The sequence below is a fragment of the Pristis pectinata genome, chromosome 14 (assembly GCF_009764475.1).
Source record: "Pristis pectinata isolate sPriPec2 chromosome 14, sPriPec2.1.pri, whole genome shotgun sequence".
Lineage (NCBI taxonomy): Eukaryota > Metazoa > Chordata > Chondrichthyes > Rhinopristiformes > Pristidae > Pristis > Pristis pectinata.
In genome coordinates this window covers 51,682,035-51,709,036 of record NC_067418.1, presented here as the reverse complement: position 1 = coordinate 51,709,036, position 27,002 = coordinate 51,682,035, and the positions used below count along the sequence as shown (strand labels likewise).

General features: G+C 52.7%; 1 protein-coding gene across 1 annotated transcript; it reads left to right on the top strand.

Annotated features, from left to right (window-relative positions):
• Window positions 1-353: 353 nt before the first annotated feature.
• On the top strand, window positions 354-9,185 carry LOC127577628 (nicotinate-nucleotide pyrophosphorylase [carboxylating]-like). The gene is made up of 4 exons (XM_052028939.1): window positions 354-434; window positions 3,580-4,125; window positions 7,411-7,542; window positions 8,928-9,185. Exons 1-4 carry the CDS (start codon window positions 354-356, stop codon window positions 9,183-9,185), a joined length of 1,017 nt encoding a protein of 338 aa, XP_051884899.1.
• Window positions 9,186-27,002: the final 17,817 nt, after the last annotated feature.

Here is a 27,002-nt window from a genome sequence, read left to right as displayed (position 1 = left end):
AAACAAGGCAGAGGCTTGGAAATAGTGGTGTCTCTGTGTGAGATGGAAGGTCTGCGATGTGTTTGGGATCTCTCTCTCTCTCTCTTTCTCTCTCTCTCTTTGTCTCTCTCTCTCTCTCTCTGGGCCGAACCCTGGACACCAAGCAGACACACTTTGCCCTCTCCCTCTCACCAGGACAGTGTTTATCTGTAGTACAGAGTGGTGCAATACTTCACAAACTGAGATAGAGCGAGGGAGTCGCGGTTAGAGAGAGAGAAAGAGAGAGAGTGTCTGGGTGGGACAGAGGTATTCTGGGTAAGAAGGCGCGGGACTGCTGGAATTCGGGGACAGGGTCAGAGTTCAGAGCGAGGGCGATGGTCAGGACCGGGAGTAGGAAGTCGGGTGTAAAGAGGGTTTATACAGTCTATGAGTCCAGACATGTCGTCTGCTGTGAGGTGAGTCTCTTGTCTCCCTCCCCACGGCACCTTCTCTGTCCATCTCCCTACACTCGTCTGTCGATCCTCTCTCTCTCCCACCCCTCTCCCACACTTTTCGTCTTTGTTTCTCCTTCCTCATCCACTGCAGCTCTCTCTTTCACCTTTCCCTCCTTTTCTCCCTCTTCCCCGTTCCATTTTCCTCCATGTCGCTCTCTCTTTCCCTCCCTGTTTCACCCTGTCTTCTCTCTCTGACTCTCAAACCCTGAGTATTACTCTGTAAGCCCAACTGTCTCTCTCACCCCGTCTCTCTCGTAACCGCGACACTCTCTGCCTCTTTTTCGCCCTCTCCTTCTGCTTCTTGCTCCTTCTCCCCTTCCTCTCCGCCTCTTCTTCCACCACTCTCTGTCCCGCACTCGTTTTCTCCTTCTCCGCTGGTAACCCCGGCAAGAAGTTGGAAATAGCGGGGTTTATGTGTGAGGTGAAAGGTCTGCGCTGTGCTGTGATTCTGTTCTTTCGATCGATGCTGTCTCAACAGTAGACCGTGGACACCAAACAGACACCCTTTGCCCTCTCCCTATCAGGTGGACAGTGTTTATCTGTTGTCCAGTGTGGTGCAACACTTCACAAACAGAGACAGAGAGGGGGAGTCGGTGTTTGAGAGAGAGAGAAAGAGAAAGAGAAAGAGAGTGAGTGAGAGAGAGAGAGAGAGAGAGAGAGAGAGAGAGGGGGGGGGGGGGGGAGAGAGAGAGAGAGAATCCGGGTGAGCAGTGTGTCCGGTGTAAAGAGGCTTTCCACAGTCTGAGTCCAGACGCTGTCGTCCAATGTGAGGTGAATGTCCTGTCTCCCCCTCACTCTTCCTATGTATCTCTGCACTCTCGCGGCTCCTGTCCCCTCTCCCACCTCTCTCCCAATCATTTTTCTCTCCACTCCCTCTCTATATCCTTCTATTTATCCCTTTCCCTCATTTTCTCTGTCTTCCCCGGTTCACCTCCTTCCCTCTCTCTGTTAGTCGCGTCCTTTCTCTGTCTAACCCCGAATCTTGTATCTCACTCTAATCTTCACTCCCTCTCTTTATCCCCGGCTTTCTCCCTCCCTCCTCCTCAACCCCGAATCTTGCTGCCACTTTCGAAACCAGATTCCCTCTCTCGAAACCCGACTCTCTCTCCCCATAACCCCGACTCTTCCTCTCTCGCAAACCCCAATAGAATCTCTCCCTCTCTAACCATCACTCTTTCGCCCCTCTCTCTCTGAGCCCGACATCCTCTCTCATTCTTTTCAAATTTTTAATTAATTTTCAAATTAATACAGATTAATACATATAACATCGGTGATTATTCACGTCATACAAAGAGATCAGGAAGACAATCATGACATATATAATCATAAAGAATAAAAAATATATTCTAGACACCACGGTCTCTTAGTAAGCGAATACAATACAAAAAAAAATCAAAAAGAGAAAGAAAAAATTATTGCATAAAAAAGAAAACCCAAATCAAAAAATACGTAAGAAATCGAAACAAACTAAAAATCTTAAAAAGAAAAAAAAAACTGGACTGATATTTCAAGATGAACAAAGAGCATCAGTGTGTCATCAAATCCGCTCCTTTGGCATCCTCTCGAACCTCGACTTTTGTTTTACCCTGATTCTCTCTCTCTGCCCTCAACCCGATACATTCTCTCTCGCCTCTCTCTCTATAAACCCAACTCTCTCCTTTCTCTCTCTGTCTGTGAGGTGTTGCACCACTGCACCACAGATAATCATTTACCGGGTGATAGGCAGAGGGACGGATGAGTCCATGGTGTCCAGTGTCCTCTCCTGAAGCAGTGTCGATAGAGCGAGAGAGATCCCCAGACCAGCCCTGACCCAGCGACACCAAGAGTTCCAACTCTCAGTCCTGGCAACAAGGGCAGGGAGTGGGGTTGGGAGTTCCAGGCGGAAAGATAGAGAAGAGGAGAGAGAGAATGGGCGAGAGAGTAAATGAGAGAGAGGGAGAGGAAGAAGGGGAGAACGAGTTTCTCAGAGTTAGAGAGAGGAGGGAGACAGAAGGAGGATAGAGGGAAGAAGAGATTGAGGGAGAGGAGAGACGGGAGAAAACAAGACAATAAGGAGTGACTATGAGATAGAGAGGGGAGAAAGTGGACAGAGAGAGGGGAGAATGAGAAAGAGAAGAAACACGCGGGATCCCCTGAGCAATTCTCACTCTCTCTTACACTTCCTCTCTTCCCTATACCTGGGAGACACAGTTGGAACACTTCCACAAACGCCAAAACATTGAACTCCTTCTCCCACGTCGTATGCAGGATAAACACCCGGGACACCCTCACTAACTCCCACCCATTCTTACCCTCCCTCTTCCCCCTTACTCTGTACACAGGAGAAACACCGGGGGCACGCTCAGCTCCTTCCACCACCTCTAACCCTCCGGCTCCCTCATACTTAAGAGACATGCACGGAACCCCCACTCACTACCACCCAATCTAACATTCCCTCCCACTGTACCCAGGAGATACGCCAGAAATCCCCTCACGGACTCCCACCCTCTGAACCTCTCGTTAATCCCTGTGCCCAGGACCTTCCAGAACCCCACATTAACTTCCACCCTAGCTAACCTTGCCCCCTCTACACCCTCTGAACCAGGAGATATAACCGGTACCAACCTCACCACCACCCCTCCAACCCCCTCTCTCCCCTGTATCCATTAAACACACGGGACACACACACTAATTCCGCCCCCAATAAACTTCCCTCTTCCTCTCCGCGACCCATGACACACACGCCCGGTACCCTCTCACTACCACACCAGTTAACCCTTCTTCTTCCCTGTAACCAGGCGACAAACCAAAGACCCCCTCACTAACACCTCCCCCCTCTAAACCTCTCGCTACCCCCTGTACCAGAAGACACACTCTGGTACCCTCACAAACTAACACCACCTCGAACCCACCCTCCATCTCTCCACTCCCCGTACCTCGGAGACACACCCGGGACCCACACAGGCCCTCTAGCCATCCCCATCACTAACACTCACCTGCTGTAACCCTCCCTGCCCCTCTAACGCTCGGTCCCCCTACACCCAGAAGACACACCCCGATCCTCCTCGCTGACTCACATCGCCTCTAACCAACTTCCTCCATCCTACAGACACCACGGACCATGTAGCTCATCGCGGACACCTCCCACCTCCTTCCGCCCTCTTCACTAAGCCGTCTGGCGCGCCAGTGGCTGTTGGAGGACTCGCCCCAGCTGGATTGGGCGGGGACTGTGGTGGGAGAGCGCCCGGTAGGGGCCACCCTCCTCCTCAAGTCTCCCGGGGTGCTAGCCGGCTCCCCTTTCGCCCAAGCGGTCTTCCGGGAGGCCGGCTGCCGGTTTCGTTGGCTGAGGCGGAACGGGGAGGACCTGGAGCCTGTATGCACAGTGGCCTGTGTCTGGGGACCGGCCCGGGCCCTGCTGCTGGCCGAAAGGGCCGCTCTCAACGTTCTGGCCTGGGCTAGCGGGGTGGCGACGTCCTGCCGTTCCGCCCAAGAGCTGGCCCGCTCCCTGGGCTGCAGTGGGCGGCTGGCGGGCACCCGCAAGACCAGCCCTGGCTTTCGGCTGGTGGGGAAGCACGCCATGGCGGTGGGCGGGGTGGAGACCCATCGATACGGCCTCGGCAACCTGCTCATGCTCAAGGACAATCACCTGGTGGTGGTCGGCGATATCGCTAAGGTAACCGGTGCTGGAGGGTTTGTAGCTGGAATCTGGGTCATTGGTTTCGGAGTAAACGGTGTCAGAACGATGTTTTTTCCATGATAACTGGGGATTGCGTGGTTGTTTACCTCGAAAACTGCAAGGTGGGTCTGAAGTTTCCCTGGTTATTCCGGATGAGCTGTGTGGTTGCCCGGTTAACCAGGAACAGGGGGTATTGTTTTCTTGGTAACTGTAGGCAAGGAGGTTGGTTGGCTGGGTAATTTGGAGCATGGCGTCTTGATTCCATGGTAACTGGGGCACCAGCCGTGTAGTTGCCTGGCGAACCGGGAGGCGGGAGGTGTTGTTTCCCTGGTCACTGGGGTCTTGGCCGGTTGTTGCCTTGGTAACAGTGAGGTGGAGTGCTCCCTCCTTTGTTGCTCAGAAGAAGGTGGCTGGTTGCCCTCGTAACCGGAGTCGGGGTGTTGTTGTTGTTCTTTTAAATGGGGACGAAGTTGTTGGTTTCCTGGGTAACTGCAGCCATGGTCTATTGTTACCATGGTTACTGAGGTCGAGGCGGATAGTTGCCTGGATAACCTGGAGGCAGAGTGTGTTATTTTCCTCGTAACCGAAGATGAATTGATTGATTGTCTGGGTAACGGAGAGGTATTGGGTGTTCTATCCCTGATAACTGGGACTGGACGGGTAGTTTCCTGAGTGACTGGGAGGGGGGAGTTATTTGCCTGTAACTGGGGACGAGGTAGTTGGTTGCCTGGGTAACCGGGGTCGGGTGGGATCGTTTCGTCCGTAACTGGAATGTGGCTTGGCGGTTGCTTGAGTAACCAGAGCTGGGTGATGATTCCCTCGTAACTCGGTGCGAGGTGGGTCATTGCCTCCGAAACCTGATGGCAGGTGTTGTTATTTCCCTTGATAACTGGGATCGAGGCAAGTAGTTCCCTCGGAAACCGGGAGCCAGGTCCTGTTCTTTAACTGTGAACAGGAGCGATGCGCAGCTGGTGGCCTGGGTAATCGTCAGCACAGTCTGTTGTTTTACCAGGTAAATAGGTCTCAGCGATTGGTTCCCTGAATAGCCAGCAGCGGGGATTGTAGTATCCCTGTAACTGGGGACAAGGCGGGTGGTTGCCTGGGAAACTGAGAGGCAGGTGTTGTTTTTTGCCTGGGACCTGGGGACTTGGGTGACTGGGAGGGCGTGGAGTGTCGTTTACCAGGATAACCAGGGGTGATGCCTTGTCTTTGTCTTGGTATCCAAGAGCGGAGGTGTCGTTACTCCTGTAACTGGAAGGCAACCTGTCATCATCTGGTAACATGTACAGGGGGGTATTCCTGGGGTAATCTGGGCAGGATTACCAGTGTTAACGAGGCAGCAATGGGGAAGGGAGGGGGAGTGAAGGGGCCAATGACCGGATCCCTGGGCAAGGGGGCACCATTCTCTACCTGGGTAACTGAGGGCAGAGGTCACTCCTCATCTGGGTTACCAGGGTAGGCAGCATCTTGTGTTGGCAAGAGAACCAGGGCCAGGGGCTGGTAGACATTTTGCCTGAGTAACCTGTCCGAGGATGTGGTTTGTAACCTGGGTAACCATGCAAGGGCGTGGGTGTTGCTCTCCGTTAACCTGATATCCAGGGGCAGGGTATATCCCCGTAACTTGGGGAACCAAGCAAAAGTGATAGTTGCTCAGGAGAGCGGACACAGGCGTGGGACGACGAGTGTTAACCATGCAACGACATTTGGTTGACTCATTACCTGGTTAACCATGGAGTCATACAGCACGGAAACATGCCCTTCGGCCCAGCTTGTCCATGCTGACCACAACATTCTCCCTGCAAGTGCCAGTTGCCCGCATTCGGCCTATAAACCTCCAAGCCTCTCCCCTCCATGAACCTATCCAAATGCCTTTTAAATGTTGCATTTGTACCCGCATCGACCACTTCCTCATTCCATGTACTCACTACACTCTGTGGAAGGGCGTTAGCTCTCAGGTCTCTTTTACATGCCCCCCTAATTTCTTGTATCTGTGCTCCATGGTTTTGCTCTCCCCAACCCTGGGGAGAAGACTATGACCGTCCACTTGATCCATACCCCTCATGATTTTAGATACTTCTTTGAGATCACCCCTCATTCTCATACGCTCCAAGGAATAAAGATCCAGCGTGGCCAACCTCTCACTGTCACTCAGGCCTTCCAGTCCAGACCACATAATCGTAAACCTCTTCTGCACTCTCTCCGGCTTGACAATGTCTTCCCTCTCAGAGGCTGACCAAAACTAAACACAATACTCAAAGTGCGTCCTCAACAACGACTTACATAATGCCCCTGCGACTAAACTCGATGACCTGACTGATGAAGACCAACATGCCAAACGCCTTCTTCGCCACTCTGTCCACTTCTGCGGCCGCTTTCTGTGAACTGTGCACTTGTACTCCCACGTACTTCTGTTCCATAACGCACGTCAGTGCCCTGCCATTGTCCGTATAAGAGCTACCTTGGTTTGAATGTCTAAAATGCATCACCTCACACTTATCTGATCCATCTCCACAGCTGATGCAGATCTCTCTGCAGTTCACTGTAACCTGCTTCACTATCAACAAGGCCCCTGAATATATTGTCATCAGCAAACTTGCTAATCTTGCCATGTTAATTGATACTCCTATCATTGACATACATAATGAATAACAGAGGTCCCAGCACTGACCCCTGGGGCACCCCACTGGTCACATGCCTGCTGTTATAAAATCGAACATCAACCATCACACTCTGCTTCCTATCATCGAGCCAATTCTGAACCCACCTCTCTCACTCCCCCTGATTCGCATGCGACCGGAACATGCAGATCAGCCTGTAATGCGGGACCTTGTTAAAAAGCCTTAGTGAAGTCCACATAGAAAACCCCACTGCTCTATCCTCATCTGTCCCCTCAATTACCTCTTTAAAAAACTCCAAAGTTTCGTCAGACCAGGGTAATAGGTGACCGTCAACCAGGTAAAATGGGACCCGTGTGCACAGATTACTGGGATAACAGGGATCGGACGGGGTAGTTACCTTGGTAACCAAGGGGAGTGGTTGCTGTGGAACTTGTAATCCAGATATCTGAGGCAAGGATGGGTAGTCACTAGTTTACAGGAATTAAACTCGTCGATAACCAGTGGAAGAGGGGTGAGATTATGAATCAGGAAACTAGGACCGGGCGTCAGACACACCGTCGTCTCCGCCTCTGGGACCGGACAGCAGACACACCATCCTCTGCCCTTCCGGGACCAGACATCAGTAACACCACCGTCTCCCCCTCGACTGCATCTCTGTTCCCAGGCGGTGCGGGAAGCCCGGATGATTGCGAGTGTCTGTAATAAGATCGAGGTAGAGTCGCGCTCGCTGGAGGAGGCACGTCAGGCCGCTCTGGCAGGAGCCGGTATCGTGATGCTGGACAACTTTACTCCCCAGGTAGGTTCGATCGGTGCTCGACTCTCTATCTCTCTCATCTCTCTCTCTCTGACCCTCTCTCTCTCTCCCGCTCTCACTCGCTGCTGTTCATTCTCGCTCCCTCGCTTCTGACGGCCGCCTCCTCCTCTCCAAGATGCCGCGGACTGCTTTCCTGTCCACGCGGATGTCGTGGTCTGTGTTTTTTCCCCACTCACACATATACAGGGTCGGTGCACCGGGTGGGCTGGTAAGTATGTTTGGATGCGTGGGGCAGTGCTGGTCTTGTTCTGTGCGTGTGTGTGTGTGTGTGTGTGTGTGTGTGTGTGTGTGTGTGTGTGTGTGTGTGTGTGTGTGTGTGTGTGTTACGCGTGCGTCTGTGTATGTGTGTCAATGTGACTATGTAGTTTGAGAGTCTGACTCAGGTTCCATGTGTGTGTGAGGGTTTGCTTGTGACTGTAGCTCTGTGTGTATGTGAGTTTGTGTTTTTTCCATGTGTGTGACTGTGTGTGTGTGTGTGGTTGTGTGTGTCTGCGGCTGTGTGTGTCTGAGTCTGCCTGTGTGAGTATGTGTGTGAGAGAGAATGAGACTGAACGACACGGATTGTGTGATGGAAAGAGCGAGCGAGAGAGAGAGAAAGAGAACGAGAGAAAGAGAAAGAGAGTGAGAGTGAGAGATAGAGAGAGCTGTTCCAAGAGATAGGTTCCTTTGCTGTGCTGTAGAACAGAGATATCTTGAGGTTCAAGCACATAGTTCCTGGAGAGTGGAGACACAGGCAGACAGGCTGGCGAGAAGGCGTTAGGCACGCTGGCCTTCATAGGACAGAGCACTGAGTACAGGAGTTGGGACGTCACGTTATAGCTGCACAAGGTGTCGGTTTATCTTTTATGCACCCTCTCCAGCTGCAGGAAGGATGTGATTCAGCTGATGAGGGTGGAGAAAAGATTCACCAGGATGTTACCGGGACTGGAGGGTTCAAATTATAAGGAGACATTGGAAAGGCCGGGACTGTTATCCCTAGAGCGATGGAAGCTGAGGAGAGAATAGATAGAGGTTTACAAAATCACTTGAGGGGCAGAGATCAAGTGGATGGTCACAGTCTTTCCCCCCAGGATAGCGGAGTCGAAAACTGGAGGGTGCAGGTTTAAGGTGTGAGGGGAGAGATTTAAAGGATCATGTATTTCATTCAGAGGGTGCGGGGCATGTGGAAAGAGATGCCAGAGGAAGTGATAGGGGCAGGTTCATTTAACGGACACTTGGACTGGGACAAATATAGGAAAGGTTCAGCGGGACATGGGCCCAACGCGGGCAAATGGGACAGGCTCAGGATGGCACCTTTGATCGGCACGGAGAGGTTGGGCGGAAGGAGAGACCTCTGCAATGTGCTTACACACTCGCTCTCCCCCCAGGGAGTGCAGGAAGCCGCCAGGGCCCTGAGGAAAGAGTTCCCGCGGCTGCTGATCGAAGCCAGCGGTGGGATCACCCAGGAGAACCTGCCCCTCTACCTCAGCCCTCACGTCTACGTCATCTCGCTAGGATCCTTCACGCAGCAGCTGACCGCTCTTGACTTCTCCATGAAGGTCCTTCCCGAGCTGGGCAGCGAGCCTGAGTCGGGGTCATCCCCAGCACCAGACCCGTCGCTGGGACCGAGCGACTTCTCCTTCTAGGGTGCGGGTGGTGGAGGTGTGAGGGTGTGTGGGGAGACCGGTCTGCTCCCTTTCCCCCGGCCCGCATTCAATAAACGACGGATAGAAATGCTCTCACCAGCACGTCCGCGTACGTTTTGTTGCTGCGCATTGGTTCGGCCGATTGTTTCGTGGGGCGAGCATAGACGGGACACACACACGCTTACACACACACGCACACACACACACACACACACACACACACACACACACACACACACATACACTTGCACACAGACTACACTACCACGCAACAAAGGCTGCATCTCCAGCATAGTTCACCATACACTCGTCTCCCTCTCCCTCCCTCCCCAACTCCCTCTTACCCCCAACCGATCTCTCTCCTCTTATCTCTCCCTCATTCCATTCTCACCTCCTGCCTCTTCCTCCCTCCCTCTCTCCCTTTTTCCCTCGCTCTCACGGTCGGCGTCACTCTAGGTCTCCCTCTCATTCAGTCCTACTGCATGGAGCCCCGTCACCAGAAGGGATGCCAGTGTTTCGAGGAGGTTCTCACCCCCACCTACTCGAGGGAGCGATTAGGGATGGGCGATAAATGGTGGCAATCTCCCCATCTTCCTGTGGGGCAATTAGGCATGGGAAATAAACTCTGTCGCGCCCTCAATTTTCTGACGGGCATAAGGGATGGATAATAAATGCTGTCACGCCCGCCGATTCTCGAGAGCCGATTTGGATTGGGCAATACATGGTGGCAAACTACCCACCTTCTTGAGAGTGTAGTGAGGGATGTGAGAAAATGTTGGCAAGATCCCATTTTTCCAGAGCTAACAAGGTTTTCCTGTTGGCAGGAAAGCCGGACCTCCGGAAAACATCCGCACACAGGAGGCTCACTCCGACTCTCACTCACGCACACCCATGCTCGAACTCACAAACCACCCCGGTTAAACCGAAGACTGCGGTCCGCCACACTCCCTACCTAAAGAGAGAGAGTCAGAGTTAGAGTGAGAGAGGGGTGGAAGTCGAGGTTGGAGAGAGAAAGAGAGAGAGAGAGAGAGAGAGAGAGAGAGAGAGAGAGAGAGAGAGAGAGAGAGAGAGAGAGAGAGAGAGAGAGAGAGAGAGAGAGCGAGGTGTAGAGAGCGAGGAGGAGCTTAAGAGAGAGAGTCCAGGCTGGACAAAGAGAGGTATTCTGTGTCAGAGGTTGCAGGAGAGCTAGAATTAGACACGGCCAGGGTTCAGAGCGAGGGGGAGGCAGTGGGAGAGTCAGGACCAGGAGCAGGGTCGGGTGCAAAGAGAGTTTCCACAGTCTGAGAACAGACGCTGTCGTCCGGTGTGAAGTGAATGTCCCGTCTCTCTCCCTGTTTGTCTCAGGCTCCTTCTCCCTCCCAAGCTCTCAGTCCCTCCTTCGCTCCATTCGCTACCCGGTCTGATCTTTGTGTGTGACTCTCTCTTTCCTCTTCTTTTCCAGATCTGTCACGAACCATCTCTCCTTCTCTGTCCTTCTCTCTCCATCCAGCACCATCTCTCCTTCCGTCTCTTTTCTCCATCCTTCCCACCCTTCTTTCTGTCTCTGCCCCCTCCCTCTCTCTCTCGCCATCTCTCTTTCCCCTCGCTGTTCCCCACTCTCTCTTTATCCGCCTCCTCTCCTTCCTTTTTATCTCCTCTTTCCCCTTTCTCTCCCTCTCCCTGTTCCCTCTCTGTCCCTGTCTCTCCTTCTCGCTCTGCCTCTTGCTCTGTCTCTCTCTCCCCCATTCCCTCCCTTCCCCTCCCTGGTTCCCAGGACAGAGAGCTGGAACACCCTGGGTCTCTGTGTTAGAGGAAGTATGTGGTCTGGTCTGGAGATCTCTCCCTCTGTTGACACAGATTCAGGAGCGGACCCCGGACACCAAGGAGGCACCGTTTGCACTCTCCCAATCACCAGCGCGGTGATTAGCTGTTTATATGTTCATGAAATTGCTCAAAGTGTCCGGAAATATTTCCTCCGTACAGGGCCACGGGCTGTGAGATTGGTGCAGGGCCGTTCTGTGCGATTGCTGAGCTCTCATTACCCCTGATCCCTGCATCACCGCTGGCTGAAATCATGGGCTGCCCTCAGAAATAATACACACTGCAATTACCACAGGGTCACCCCCGTGTCTTGATTTTCTTAAAGTTTTCTGAGGCGGGCCAAGGCGCTTGGGGTTAGAATATCAGAGGTGACAACAATACGTGGAAACCAAACATCCTTCACCAGAACAACTCACAGCAACCACACGTACACCACAAATGGTTTATTGTGGAGGGAGGGACGAAATATACGGAGGCTGAGCAAGGGAAAGATTCAGACATTCGCATGTTGTGGGAACACAGTGCTGACGAGAGGGTCTGGGTGATAAAGGAGTCGGTACGGGACGGAACTCTTGGTTTGAAGGTTCACGGTGTGTGAGAGTCCAAGGGGCGAATCTACCAGCGATCAAGTGGTTCAGCTGAAAATCGTACGGACCTTTCAGTGAGTTACGGAAGGTCCGGTGTTTCGGGTTTCAGGGTAGACGGGTTCACTGAGAGGGCTCTCACTGTCACTCATGGTTAACAGGTACATGGGCGGGGCAGTATTTCAGCGTTGGTAGTGAAGGGAAGGAAAAGGGTCGGGAATCAAGCAAGCATGAAAGAATAAGGAGCATCGTGGAAAGGGATTGCATTGGAGGATCGGAATGTACGGGAGAAAAAGGCGGTGGGGAGAGATTTCAGGGTGGTAATGCGATGAACCGTTAATGAGACACTGTAATGGCATCTGCCATTCCCCGTGATGCACTGTGACTGAGAAACCGCTTCACAGATGAAAGGAGAGTCCGCGCTGTCCTGGAGAGGGTGGGGCAAAGGGGGGACTCCGCTGTGACGTCACCTGCAGGTGTGGAGCCCAGGCATCAGCGGCCCACCTGATCCTGGTCAACGTCCACTCGGTGAACTGAAATTAGCCGGGCCGTGCGTTGAAGCAGTTGGCTCAGTGTTGAGTGTGGCAAATGTCCCCACCTCCCCGCCAACACGCGCAATTAAACTCAACTTCAACGTCTTCGCAACCGACTCCACCCCATGCACAGATTTAAGTGCAGAAAGATTACACTTGGAGGGACAACTTTTGCAGACGACGCGAATCGGAGTGGGATTGTGGGGTGTGAGGAGGATGCAAAGAGGCTCTATTGCAAGTAAGGCAATGAGAGTGAGCGGACAGAAATATGACTGGCAGAGTATAACACGGATACACGTGAATGAACCACGGTGGCAGGATAAACAGGATGACAGCATATTGTCTGCTTAGTGATAGATTGGGAAATGTTTATGTTCAAAGGGAACTGGGTGTCATATTTCACTGACTGAAAGAAAACGTGCAGCCGAAAAAAACAGTTAAAGTAAATTGTGCGCAGAAAGCCAGACAACCCTGAAACTGAAGAATAAACCATTTTAAGTAACGTTTGTAAGCAAGTGCAACACAGAGACATCTGCAGACAACTTTAATCACATTGTTAATTCGAGGGGTTTCACGACTGTCTGCGGCAGCTCCCTCTCTCGCGGATGCAGGGAAAGATTCCTTCATTCACTGTCGGTCGCTTTGGGATGGGTGAGCTTGTGAAAACTGAGTCATTCTTGTCTACAGTATCTCAGCTTCGCCTGTCCCATCCAACTCCACTTTGAACTACATTTCACAGTGCAACGTTGGTCTATGGGCAACCAATGAGCAGAGGCTCAACACAGAGTTCCTGTGCTGCCTTTCGTTTAGTGTCTGCATGTGTTTCTGAGCCTCCTTTACCTGTCTGTAAGTGTGGCGGCCTCTGTCACGGAGTTCAGCCGCCTCCTGATTATTTGCGCCTGCCTCTCTCTATGTTTGTGCATGGCTGTATTTGCAATTCTCCCTGGCTGAATCTGTGTGAGTGTATCTGCCTCTGTCTGTGAGTGTGCTTGCTCCTGTCTGTCAGAGTACTTTGTGTCTGCATGCACTTGTCCGATCTCTTGAGTGGGCCTTTCACTGAGTCTAACTGCAGATGTATTTGGATCCATCACCGAGAGTGTCTGATTCTGGCTGTTACTGTGCCTGCCTATTTCTATGAGTGTCTGTGACTGTCTCTGTCTGTCAGTATCCCAGTCTCTGTATGTGTGTGGAGCTGCCTCCTTGTAAGAGTGTTCTTGCACCGTCCATGGAGGTCCCTGACTCAATCTGCCGGTGTGCCTGCCCAGATGTATTTGCCCCTGCCTCTGACAGCGTGTGCACTGCAGTTGCTGTGAGTGTCCCTGCACGTCCTTCCTGACTGACCATGCCGGTAAGTATGACAGTCAGTGACACTGAGTGCACATGCCCCTGAAAATGCGTCTGCCTGCATCTCTCTATCTGTGTGTCTACCCATGTATGCAATGTTGTCTGGTTGCCAGTTTGAGCGTGTACCAGCCTCTGTGCCAAACTCTGCCGGTGCCTCAAACTGCCACTTCACTGGGGACACCTGCTCTTTTCCGTGCATGTTCTATTTTTCTTATTTGTCCAATTTTTGACCATGGACCTGCTTCAGTGAATGCATGCAGTCTGTGTGTTATTCCCCCGTCAGTGTATGCACCGGTCATCCTATTTGCGAGCTCCTGCTCCTGACTGTGCGTGTGCAGTCCTCTATCTTCTCTCTGCTTGTGTGTATGGTTCTGTATCAGTCTCTGTGTATGAGTTAACCTGTCTGAGATATATTTGTGTGCACCTGGCTTTGTCCATTCAGTTGCTTCCCTCAGGATATCAGTGTGCATGTCACTGTGCTTGAGTGCGTCTGTCTGCATTTGAGTGTGTGTTATTTGTTTGTGCACTCGGCACTCTCTGTGAGTGTACCTGGCTCTTTCTCTGAGGAAATTCCAGCCTCTGTCTGACTGTACCTGCCTCTGTCTGTGTGCTCCTGCCACGGCTTCTCGATCTCTCTGTCACTGTGCCAATCGCTCAATGATTCCACACTGTAACTGTGTGTAGACCAGCTTGTCAGTGTGTCTGTCTCTTTCTTTATTCACCCACATCCCTCTGTATACTTGTGCCCCAGTCTCTGTAATATATGTGGACCTGACAGACATGCGAGTGCCCTTGCCTGAGCCTCTGAGTGTCCAGTGTCTTTCTGCTAGTATGCCTGCCTGTGCGAATTTTCTCCTGCCTCTGAGCAACAGCATCTCTGGTTGCTCCAAGTGTTCCTGCCGCTTGCTGTGACTGTTCTTGCCCCCTGCCTGTGAGAGTCCCTGCTCCATCCCTGTGTGTCTCTGTCCTCTGTCTGTGAGTGTTGCTGACCCTCCCTGTGAGTATCCCTGCCCTCTCCCTGAGAGTGCTCCTGCCCTCCCCCTGTGAGGGTTCCTGCCCCTTGCCTATGAGAGACACTGCACCCTTCCTGTGAGTGTCCCTGCACCCTTCCTGTGAGTGTCCCGACACCCTACCTGTGTGTCCCTGTACCCGTCTGTGAATGTTCCTGATTCTGCCTCTGAGCGTCCCTGCCCCCTCCCTGTGTGTCCCTGTCCCATGCCTGTGAGTGTTCCTGCTCCATTATTGTGTGTGTCCCTTCCCCTTGCCTGTGAGCAATCTTGTCCCCTCCATGTGTGTTCCTGCCCCCTCCCTGTGAGTGTCCCTGACCCTGCCTGTGTGTGCCTCCCTCCTGTCTATAACTTCCTGTCCTACGCCTGAGTATTCCTGCTCCATGCCTGTGTGTCCCTGCCCCCTCACTGTGAGCAATCCTATTCCCTCCCTGTGTGTCCCTGCCACCTCCCTGTGAGTGTCCCTGACCCTGACTGTGTGTTCCTGCCCCATCTGTGTAAGTTCCTACCTCTGCCTGTGAGTGGCCCTGCCACCTCCCTGTGAGTGTCCCTGCCCCCTCCCTGTGAGTGTCCCAGTGCCCTGCCTGTTTTCCTGACCCAACTGTGAGAGTTCCTTTCCCCTCCCTTTGATTGTCCCTGTGAATGTCGCCGCCCACTGCCTGTGAGTGTTCCAGCCCCGTGCCTGTGTGTTCCAGACCCCTGCCTGTGAGCAATCCTATCCCCCCCCCCGTGTCCCTGCCACCTACCTGTGAGTGCCCCTTCATCCTGGCTGTGTGTTCCTGCCCTGTCCCAGAGAGTTCCTGCCCCCACCTGTGAGTGTCCCTGCCCCCTCCCTAAGAGTGTTCCAGTCCCAACATGTGTGTCAAAGCACCCTCACTGTGACTGACCTTCCCCTGCCTGTGTTTCTGTCCCATGTCTGTGTGTGTCCCTTCCCCTTGCTTTTGAGCAATCCTCTCCCCTCCCTGTGTTCCTGACCCCTCCGCGTGTCCCTGCACACTGCCTGTGTGTTCCTCCCCCGTCTGTGAGAGTTCCTGTCCCATGCCTATGAGTATTTCTGCTCCATGCCTGTGTCCCTGCCCCCTCCCTGTGAGCAATCCTATCCATACCCTGTGTACCCCTGTCCCCTCCCTGTGTGTCCTTGAACCCTGCCCCTCTGTTCCTGCCCCCTGCTTGTGAGTGTCCCTGCCCCCTCCCTATGTGTTCCTGTCCCATGCCTGTGAGTGTTCATGCCCCCATGAGTGTCCCTGCACCCTGCCTGTGTTCTTGTCCCCTGTCTGTGAGAGTTTCTGTCCCCTCCCTTTTGAGTGTCCCTGTCCGAGAGTGTCGCTGCCCACTGCTGTGAGTGTTCCTGCCCCTGCCTGTGTTCCTGTCCAATGCCTGTGTGCGTCCCTTCCTCTTGTCTGCGAGTTATCCTGTCCCCTCCCTGTGTGTTCCTGCCCCCTCCCTGTGTGTCCCTGCATCTTCCTGTGTCTTCCTCCCCTGTGAGAGTTCCTGTCCCGTTCCTGTGAGTATTTCTGCTCCATGCCTGTGTGTGTCTCTGCCACCTGCATGTGAGCAATCCTATCCACTCCCTGTGTGTCCCTGCCACCTCCTTGTGAGTGTCCTTGCACCCTGCCTCTGTGTTTCTGCCCTCTGTGAGATTTCCTTCCCCCTCCCTGTGAGTTTCCCTGTCCCCTCCCTGTGTGTCCCTGCCCCCATCTGTGAGAGTTCCTGTCACCTCCCTTTGAGTGTCCCTGCCTCTGAGTGTTGCTGCCTCCTGCCTCTGAGTGTTCCAGCCCCCTGCTTGTGAGTGTTCCTGCTCCATTCTTGTGTGTCCTTTCCCCTTGCCTGTGAGCAATCTTGTCCCCTCCCTGTGTGTCCTTTCATCCTCCCTGTGAGAGTTCCTGTCCCATGCCAGAGTATTCCTGCTCCATGCCTGTAAGTTCCTTCCCCCGCCTGTGAGCAATCCTATCCCCATCCTGCGTGTCACTGACCCCTCGCTGTGAATGTCCCTGCAACCTGCCTGTGTGTTCCTCCCCGTCTGTGAGAGTTCCTGTCCCGTGCCTGTGAATATTGCTGCTCCATGCCTGTGTCCCTGCCCCCTGCCTGTGAGCGTCCCCGCCTCTGCCTCTGTGTTCCTGTCCCATGCATGTGAGTGTCCCTGCCCCCTCTCTTTCGGTGTCCCTGTATGAGAATGTCACTGCCCACTGTCTGTGAGTGTTCCAGCTCCATGCCTGTGTATCCCTGCCCCCTGCTTGTAAGCATTCCTATCACCAGTGTGCCCCTGCCACCTCCGTGAGTGTCCTTGCACCCTGCCTTTGTGTCCCTGCTCCATCTGTGAGATTTCCTTCCCCCTGCCTGTGAGGGCCCCTGATTGTGTGTTCCTGTCCCATGCCTGTGTCTGTCCCTTCCTCTTGCCTGCGAGCAATCCAGTCCCCTACCTGTGTGTCGCTGCCCCCTCCCTGTGAGTGTCCTTGCACCCTGCCTCTGTGTTTCTGCCCTGTCTGTGAGATTTCCTGCCCCCTCCCTGTGAATGACCCTGCACCCTGCCTGTGTGTCCCTGCCCCCGTCTGTGAGAGTTCTTGTCACCTCCCTTTGAGTGTCCCTGCCTGTGTTGCTGCCTCCTGCCTGTGTGTTCCAGTCCCAGACCTGTGAGTGTTCCTGCTCCATTCTTTTGTGTGACCCTTCCCCTTGCCTGTGAGCAATCTTGTCCCCTCCCTGTGAGAGTTCCTGTCCCATGCCAGAGTATTCCTGCTCCATGCCTGTGTCCATGCCCCCTGCCTGTGACCAATCCTCTCCCCGTCCTGTGTGTCACTGCCACCTCCCTGTGAATGTCCCTGCACCCTGCCTGCGTGTTCCTCCCCGTCTGTGAGAGTTCCTGTCCCGTGCCTGTATTGCTGCTCCATACCTGTGTCCCTGCCCCCAGCCTGTGCACAATCCTGTACCCTCCCTGTGTATTCCTCCCCCTCTCTGTGAGTTTCCCTGCCCTTGCCACTGTGTTCCTGTCCCATGCATGTGAGTGTTCCTGCCCCCTCCATTTCAATGTCCCTGTCTGAGAATGTCACAGCCCACTGCCTGTGAGTGTTCCAGTCCCATGCAGGTGAGTGTTCCAGTCCCCTGCCTGTGAGTGCTCCAGTCTCCTGCCTGTGAGTGTTCTTGCCCCTGCCTGTGTGTTCCTGTCCCATTCCTGTGAGTGTTCCTGCTCCATTCTTGTCTGTGTCCCTTCCCCTTGCCTATGATCAATCGTTCCCTCCCTGTGCGTCCCTGCACCCTGCCTGTGTGTTCCTCCCTCCTGTCTGTGAGAGTTCTTGACACATGCCTGTGTTTATTCCTGCTCCATGCCTGTGTGTCCCTGCCCCCTGCCTGTGAGCAATCCTATCCCCTTCCTGTGTGTCCCTCCCACTTCCCTGTGAGTGCCCCTGCACCCTGCCTCTGTGTTCCTGCCCCGTCTGTGAGTGTCCCTGCCACCTCCTTAAAAGTTCCAGTCCCTCCCTGTGTGTGTCCCTGACCCTCCCTGTGAGTGACCTGCCCCTGCCTTGTGTGTTCCTGTCCTATGCCTATGAGTGTTCCTGCTCCAAGCCTGTGTCCCTGCCCCCTGCCTGCGAGAAATCCTATCCCTGTGTGCCCCTGCCATCTCCCTTTGACTGTCCTTTTACCTGGCCTCTGTTTTTCTGCCCCATCTTTGAGAATTCCTGCCCCCTCCATGTGAGTGTCCCTGCCTCTGCCTGTGTGTTCCCCTGCCCCCTCCCTGTGTGTCCCTGCACCTTGCCTATGTGTTCCTGACCCGTCTGTGAGAGCTCCTGTCCCCTCCCTTTGAGTGTCCCTGCCCACTGCCTGTGAGTGTTCCAGCCCCCTGCCTGTGAGTTCCTCCCCATATGTGAATTTCTGTCCCCAGCCTGTGAGTGTTCTTGCCCCTGTGTGTTCCTGTCCCATTCCTGTGAGTGTTCCTGCTCCATTCTTGTGTGTGTCCCTTCCCCTTGCCTGTGAGCAATCTTGTCCCCTCCCTGTGTGTCCCTGCACCCTGCTTGTGTGTTCCTCTCTCCTGTCTGTGAGAGTTCCTGTCCCATGCCTGTGATTATTCCTGCTCCACGCCTGTGTGTCCCTGCCCACTCTGAGCATTCCTATCCCCTCCGTTGGTTCTTGCCATGCCCCTGTGAGTGTCCCTGACCCTGCCTGTGTGTTCCTGCCCCATCTGTGTGAGTTCCTACCCCCTGCCTGTGAGTGTTCCTGCCACCTCCCTGTGAGTGTTCCAGTCCCTCCTTGTGAGTGTCCCTGCCCCCTCACTGTGATTTACCTGCCCCTACCTGTGTGTTCATGTCCTATGCCTGTGAGTGTTCCTCCTCCATGCCTGTAAGTCTCTGTCCCCTGCCTGTGAGCAATCTTATCCCTGCGTTCCCCTGCCACCTCCCTCAGTGTCCTTGCACCCTGCATCTGTGTTCTTGCACAGTGAGGGTCCCTGTTCCCTGCCCTAAGGGTCCCTGCCCCCTGCCTGTTTGTGTCCCTTCCCCTTGCCTGTGAGCAATCCTGTCCCCTCCGTGTGTCCCTCCCACCTCCCTGTGAGTGCCCCTGCACCCTGTCTCTGTGTTCCTGCCCCGTCTGTGAGTGTTGCTGCCACCTCCCTGTAAGTGTTCCAGTCCCTCCCTGTGAGTGTCCCTGCCTCTCACTGTGTGTTCCTGTCCTAAACCTATGGGTGTTCCTGCTCCAAGCCTGTGTGTCCCTGCCCCCTGCCTGTGACTGTCCATGCACCTGGCCTCTTGTGTTCCTGCCCCATCTGTGAGAATTCTTTCCCCCTCCGTGGGAGTGTCTGTGCCTCTGCCTGTGTTCCCCTGCCCCCCTCCCTGTGTCATCCCGAAATCAATTTTCCCTTTCCGTCCGCTGTAAATAACACAGTGCCACGAGGTCGATTCAAATAAATACCTTTATTAGCAGTGCACCGCGAGGAGAACTCTCTTCAGCACTCACTAAGAGTCGCTTCCCGAGTTCGCCGCTAACAAAGGGCAGACAGACATTTATACAGGAATTGTCACGCACATCCCATGCAAACGGCGCCGCGAGTTTCGGTCAAGCTATAGAGATCCCGTGACAGCTACCACACCTTTTGTCTTAGTATAATTGAGTTATAATCAAGGCTTTCAAAGGCAGGTATCACCCTTCATTGTTCAGACCAAGTCTTCACCTCGATGTTAATTACACTCAGTATCGCTACCGTCTGAGATATCGGAATGGTTCGTTACCCGAAACAAACCTAACTAGTGGGTCAGCAGCTTGCTGGTCCTTGCTAAAGAAATATAAATGCATATATATTGTTTGCCAGTTATATGTATGGTTGCAATTCTTAACCCTTCACTTCTTCATTCCCTCCTTTTTAGCATTTCATAATAAACTAGAGCGGCGCTGAGAACGGGGCCGATAGCTTATTAATAAGGACCTTGCAACAGGTATTTAGACAGGCCAGCACCACACAGCACACTATTATAATTACGATTAGTCCCACAGCTCCATGCAGCAGGTATGATGCACACGACCCTCCTAGCAGCCACCCCAACCAATTTGTCCCTCCTGTAAATCCGTCTAAAGCTATCTACGTACGTCTGAATGTCCTGAATGGCATGGGAGATGTTGTAGGACTCATCTCTCACGTTGGTGATACATTTTTCCCCAACTATAGCACATACTCCTCCTTGCGGAGCCAACTGCTAGTCCACATCATACCGGGTCTGCTGGGCATAAAGTCGAAGCTCTGCCAGTTCCCAGCTCACTGCCTTCAGGCCCTTCATAGTACTGTTTCCCAGTGCAGCCAGTCCACAAATAAGGTCGTTCCGGTTTTTTCGGCTATAGTTCCTGCCGAACCCCCCAGAGAGAGAGTACTCAGGAATCCATAACCTAACGATGCTACGGGAGATCCCAATGACATGGGATTCCTCCAATCCTCCTCCCTAACTGACCGCACCACAAGTCTTCGTCGGACATGAGCCTTCTGGGGGCAGGGGACCGTGACCGGCCCGATCGTTCCTATTGCAAACCAGGCTGGCAGAGTGGGGGTGGCTGTGGTGTAAGTGTCATTAAAGAGGAACACATACCCTTCCTCAGCCCGGTAGCAGGTTACATTACCCGATTGCCGTGGACTGGGCATTTGAGAGTACCAAGAGATCCTAACAACATTTCTCCCATACTCCCTCAGGTAATTCTCCCTGGTTAGCCATTCTAAAGAGACATTAGACAATCTCACGTGGGTCCTGTTCCCTTCTCCACAAACCCATCGCTCTCCTGCAAGTAACGTAGCACACCCGGTGGCAGCGCACTCACAGCTAAACCATCCACTTTTAAACCCGCAGGTAGTGGCGGCACATGCTATCGTATGCTGTACAATTGCTAGCCCAAAACCCCACCCTATGCCGGAGAAAACGTGGGAGAAGGAATGGTGGTGGGCTGTACTACTAGGTCCTGTTACTGTTCCTTGCAAGCATTTACCCGGCAGCACCCTCCTGTAAGTTTCCATCTGTCCAACACACTTTGTTTTTGAAAATTCATACTTTAAGAGGTCCCTGGGGCTCCAGATTGGTGTGGCTATAAAAAGGCCTTCCACTGACTCTGCCAAGGGGTAACAAACGGTGCGATTCCCATGTAGCTGCCTATGTATTTTGTAAAACAAATTATCCTCTAACGCCCACACAAGAATACTGGTAATGGTGATGAGTCCTCCGGTGGCCGTCTTTCGCAGTCGCTCAGATGAATCCAACGTTCCTGGACTTTTATTTTCACGGCTGTAGGTGTTTGGAGTAGTATCTGGAAGGGGCCTTTCCACCGAGGTCCCAGTTGAGGGCGCTCCCAATCCCGTATCAGTCCCGAGTCTCCGATTTGCAAGTCAGGCAATTCCGTGTTCAGGTGGTTTAAAGGCACTCTCCACTTGCGAATGAAGAAACTTTAAAGAGAACGTAAGTTGTCTGAAATACCTTTGTAGTTCATCCCCCATGATATTAAGGTCAACATGTGTAGGGGGTTGGGTGGCGGCGTCCCATGGGGTTCTTCCCGGACGCCCATAGACGACTTCGGCAGCCGAAAGCCCTGAGGCTGAATGGGGAGAGGGGTGATTCTCATATGGTATAATGCTAAGGAGAGAACCTTCAAACAGTTTAGACCTGTCTATGACACTAATTTGCTTAGTTTATTCTTAAGGGTGCAAATAGCTCTCTCCACTGCACCTGCTGACTGAGGGTGGTGGTGCAGTGGAACTGCTGTTCGATATGCAGTGCCTCGCACAATTCCTTATTTATTTTGCCCTATGAAGTGGGGGCCATTATCAGAACTTATCCGTCGGGGTACCCCAAGCCTTGGTGCAACCTCTGTGAGCAATAACTTTACTCCTGTTTAGGCCTTATTGTTGGTGGTTGGAAAAGTTTCAATCCATCTACTAAATACATCAACAATAATAAGACAGTACTTGTAACAATGTACACGCGGTAATTCAATAAAGTCGAGTTGCATGCATTCAAAAGGACCACCTGGCAAGGGGGTTTTGCCTGGGGTGCTATTCACCCCTTTCCTAGCATTGGTTTGTTGGCATATCAAACACGACCGTATTTTGCCTTGATCTGCTTCCTCCAATCTGGGGTGCCACCAGGTACGTAGTAAAATGTTACTCATTCCCTACTCGCCAAGGTGGGTGTCAGAATGTCGGCAGCCAATAAGCATTGGTAACAAAGAATCAGGTATACATACTGACCGACTGGTGTAACCCAGAGGCCGTGTAGCGCAGAGTGCGTACACCCGTGCGCCTTCCACATTTGTTTTTCTGAGTCAGGGGCGTCCCCCTGTAAGTGCTGCACAGTGACCATGTCTGGCGTACCGGGCGTTGCTATATTTGGCTTGCAAACAACTGCTTGTTTTTTCCATACAGGAAACGATTTTAGACCCCTGGCGTGCTGCCTATTTCGCTTCTGTATCTGCCCTGTTATTGCCCTGAGTTATTAGGGAGGCATCTGAAAAGTGAGCGGAGAATTTAATGATGGCCAATTTGTTTGGGAGGAGGATGGCTTGGAGGAGGTTCTTTACATAAACCGCATTCTGTATGGGGCTACCTGCAGATGTCAGAATCCCCTGTGTGCCCAGAGTTGGCCAAAATCATGGGCAACTCCAAAAGCATAGCGGGAGTCAGTGAAGACATTAGCTACTTTGTCCTTGGCTAAAATGCAAGCTCGGGTCAGGGCAAAGAGTTCTGCTTTTTGGGCAGAGACTGGGGGCTGCAGAGATGCAGATTCCACACTCTGGTAGTCATTTATCACGGCATAGCCGCTAAGGCGGATGCCCTGTTCAGAAATGTAGGAACTACCGTCGACGTACAGGTTTAAGTCGGCTGACTGGATGGCCTTATCTGGTCAAGGTCCCCCCGGCAGAGCCTGAGGAACCCCGAAAAGGCCTTTGTCTGCCTGTACCTCAAGCCGGTAGGCTACGAATCCCAGTTCCTTTGGTCTATGTCCCTCGCTAACTGACAGGGTAATGTGAGAAGACATCAAGCCTGACTGATTCCACAATTCATTAGGCACTTGGACTAGAATCGCTGCCCCTCCTTTCCCACTACTTCCCCTAAAATAGTGACAGTCACCATGCTACCCAGGGCAGGAGTATACAACCCTTATAGTTCCCTTGAGGCCCCGGTGTGGCCGTAAACTAGCGTCACATGCGGGTCAGTGGTTTCCAAGGGTGGGTCAAAATCGCTGCTCGTGAAGTTCATCGTTCCACCACTGAGGAGGCTGGTGAATCCAGAGTATCCTATGGTTTTTAGGACCAGTAATGGTACTACCATCATCCAGGCATTGTATTTTGAGTTGGAAGGAGCAGAGAAGGTCCCTGCCGGCTAGGTTAACTCCCAGGCATGTTGGATCAGGCATTCCCGATCTTCAAATTTAACTTGTAAGGGTTCAGTTAAGGGGTAGGATCTTTTCTGTCCCTCCAGTCCGTTCAATAGAACTGAAGCAGTGGACAGTTTAAAATCATGCTGGGTAATACAAGGGGCTTCAAGGGTCGAAGTATTTGCTCCCGTGTCTATCATAAAGGGAGTTGGCTTTCCTCCAACTAAGAAATTGACGATGGGTTCATCGTCCGGGTTATAGGTGAGGGCAGGGTACATGCAGAGGCTACCCTCCACGTCTAGTCAGGCAGAAAACGGGTTGTTGGTTGAAAAAGGTTGTCGTCTACCAGGGGGTCTGGTCTGTCGATGACGGTAGTGGCGACAGTCCCTCCGCCAATGGTCAGGTGCCCCACAAAGGTAGCATACCGTCGGCCTGGCGCTCGCCGGTGTGGGTTGTTGGGGTCCCCTGGGTCCGAGGTAATTACGAGAGGGTGGTGGTGGTGGCCCACAAGGGGGCCCGTACACTGCGGCTCTTAAGTCATTGGGGTACAGTAGGTATCCTTTACCGGACCAGTCAACTTATTCTGGAAAGCAAAATTGCCGCTCCATTTGATAGCCCGTATTGTCAATGTAGGAAGGTTGGGGTTGAGGGGGTCTCTGCACCAGTTCCTGTTTTGTCTTTGTGGCTTTCGACTCACGCCCGTTAGTCCAGAAGTGGACTGGCGCCCTCCTCATGGCTTGTCGTGTGTGGTCAGGCCAGTTCATGTCATTAGTGCGGACAGCTAAGGCCACACCCGCAGGGATGCATTGTAATAGCAGGGCTTTAAACTGGCGGGAGGCGTTGCCTCTGTTGTAGGCATCGTCCTCCGCATAGGTACCGTATAGTGAACAGAAACGGTCCCAAAATTCTGGGCCGTCCTCACCTTGTTTCGGTCGGCATTCTAAAACTTTAGTTATGTCAATAGGCTGTTGGAGGGTTTTACGAAGGGCATTTCTAATAGTGGACACCTGGTCCTGAGGCCGGACGGCCGCCTGAAAGGCTGTCCAGTAAGCAAAGTTCCCCAGGTGTTCTTTCCACTGTGCCACTTCATTAGTCGTAAGGGCCATGCAACAAAGACTGAAAAGGTCTTGGGGGGCGGCCTGGTGCATCTGAATTGTTCCGATCACATCATTGTTGAAATCCTCCGGGTTAGTTTTACGGTTGGGCGCCTGACATGATTAAACACATCTCCTGAGGCTTCCAAGGGGTGTAAATTTGGATTGTAGGATTAGCGCTGGTTTGGGCTAGATCGGGATCGGGAACACTCATGTTGGGGAATTGTTTCTTAACCTTGGCTCCCTTAACCCCGTTCCACATGGTTGCTGGGCTGGGATCTGTAGGGTCGCCATAATCAGTGGTAGAATCAGAGTCGGTGTCCGTCTGAGAATCTATTGAAGGACTGTCCCTTGTCAAAACGCTTCGTCGTATGTCTGTGGCCTTAGAGCCACCTGTCTGTGGGCTTTACCTTCGACTAAGCCGCATCCTGGTTCGGGACGCAATAGGACCATGGACTTGTCCTGTGGGCGGGACTTGGCTAGCAGTCGCTGGTGGTAAGGGCGGGACTGCTGGCGGGCTAGCCTCATTATATGGGGTCGGCAATGAAACCGGAGGGTAGGTAGGGTCTGTGGGTCGGACCATCCAATCCTTCTCCTCTTCGTCCGTATCATTACATTGGAACAACAGGGACACGCCAGACATGTCGGGAGGTACCTCCACTTTATCCCTACTACTTTTATTTTTATTTCTGCTCTTCTCCTTATACACCTCATTTACCTCTTCTCTCTCCCTTCTGCTCATTTCAGCTTCGTGGTCTCCGCACTGAGACTTCAGGACTTCCCAACTCTTAGGATTTCCCTGTTCATCACACGCACTGATTCCCCTTCTGCGCGCATTATGTTCCCAGCTAGCCTGCTTAGATTTATTTGTTGGGTCTTCGGCCGTTTTTCTCCGTGGACATTAATAATTTCCATTTTCCCCTGTATTCCGCTCCTAAATTGCCTTTTCTGCCTTTAGGCATTTATCGACGTCCCAAGTTCCCCACAATGGCCATATTTCGTTTCCGAATTTCTTATTGAGGCATGCTGATAATTTACAGAAGTTACTCTCGTTCTTCGGATCGTCTTTACATAACTTAGATAGTGGGGTATTGGACCCAGACTTATCGAGAGTTTGTCCCATTTTGTATTCCCGATCTGACGGTACGAATCGCTGCGATTACCTATAAGATCGGTCTCTTTCCTTCACCCACTTCTGGTTCCTGACCTTCCCGTGGGGGATTTCCCCTCTTAAGAACCGGTCTAAGGCAGGGTGGTAGTACCGGAGAACCGATCTCAGAACTTAGAGCACAAAACCTTGAAATTCACAACTGAAAATCCCAAACCCAAAACTGGGGACTCGAACCCTGAACAGAACATAACTGGGGACTCGAACTCCGGACAGAAATTAACTTAACTGGGGACTCCAACCCCTCCTTATCTGTGGCACTCGGACAGGTTCGCGAGGAGTCCGTCGGAGGATTGTCGGTAAGCGAAGGGATAGATCAGGTGTCCGACTGCCTGAGAGGGATCAAGGTGAATCGTACCTTCTGGGCCCGTCCATCTCAGGTGGCCATTATCCCCGTCGGTCGCTCACGCCGCTTCCGAAACCTCGTCTTGGACTCCTGGCTGGCTCGCCAAATTGTCGTCCCGAAATCAATTTTCCCTTTCCGTCCGCAGTAAATAACACAGAGCCACAAGGTCGATTCGAACAAATACCTATATTAGCAGTGCACCGCTAGGAGAATTCTCTTCAGCACTCACGAAGAGTCGCTTGCCGAGTTCTCCCCGAACAAAGGGCAGACAGACATTTATACAGTAATTGTCACGCACATCCCATGCAAACGGCGCCGCGAGTTTCGGTCAAGCTATTGAGAACCCGAGACAGCTATCACACCTTTTGGCTTAGTATAACTGAGGTATAATCAAGGCTTTCAAAGGTAGGTATCACCCTTCATTGTTCAGACCAAGTCTTCACCTCGATGTTAATTACAGTCAGTTTCGCCACCGTCTGACATATCGGAATGGTTCGTTACCCGAAACAAATGCAGTTAACATACTTAACATTCCAACCTAACTAGTGGGTCAGCAGCTTGCTAGTCCTTGCTAGAGAAATATAAATGCATATATACATATATTTTGATTGCCAGTTATAGATATGGTTGCAATTCTTAACCCTTCACTTCCTCACCTGCACCCTGCCTATGTGTTCCTGCCCCATCTGTGAGAATTCCTGTTCCCTCCCCTTGAGTGTCCCTATTTGTGAGTGTCGCTGCCCACTGCCTGTGAGTGTTCCCGTCCCCTGCCTGTGAGTGTTCTAGCCCCCTGCCTGTGAGTATTCCTGCTCCATTCTTGTGTCTGTCCCTGCCCCTTGCCTGTGAGCAATCTTGTTACCTCCCTGTATGTCCCTTCCCCCTCCCTGTGAGTGTCCTTGCACGCTGCCTGTGTGTTCCTGCCCCTGTCTGTGAGAGTTCCTGCCCTCTGCCTGTTTGTGTTCCTGCCCCCTGCTTGTGAGAGACCCTGTCCTCTGTCTGAGAATGTCCCTGCCACAGTCACTGACCACCCAGCTCTTTTAATTTATTGATCAGACAACAGTTTCCAACAGGACCAACTTTCATGCCATCTGTGAACTTAATTATTCCTGCCAG

Bases quoted from the DNA above. Each gene is read 5' to 3' on its own strand.
- LOC127577628 (XM_052028939.1), top strand. From the start codon at position 354: ATGGTCAGGACCGGGAGTAGGAAGTCGGGTGTAAAGAGGGTTTATACA. The intron at 435-3,579 runs GTGAGTCTCTTG...CGGACCATGTAG, and splicing joins GACATGTCGTCTGCTGTGAG to CTCATCGCGGACACCTCCCA. The intron at 7,543-8,927 runs GTAGGTTCGATC...CTCTCCCCCCAG, and splicing joins TGGACAACTTTACTCCCCAG to GGAGTGCAGGAAGCCGCCAG.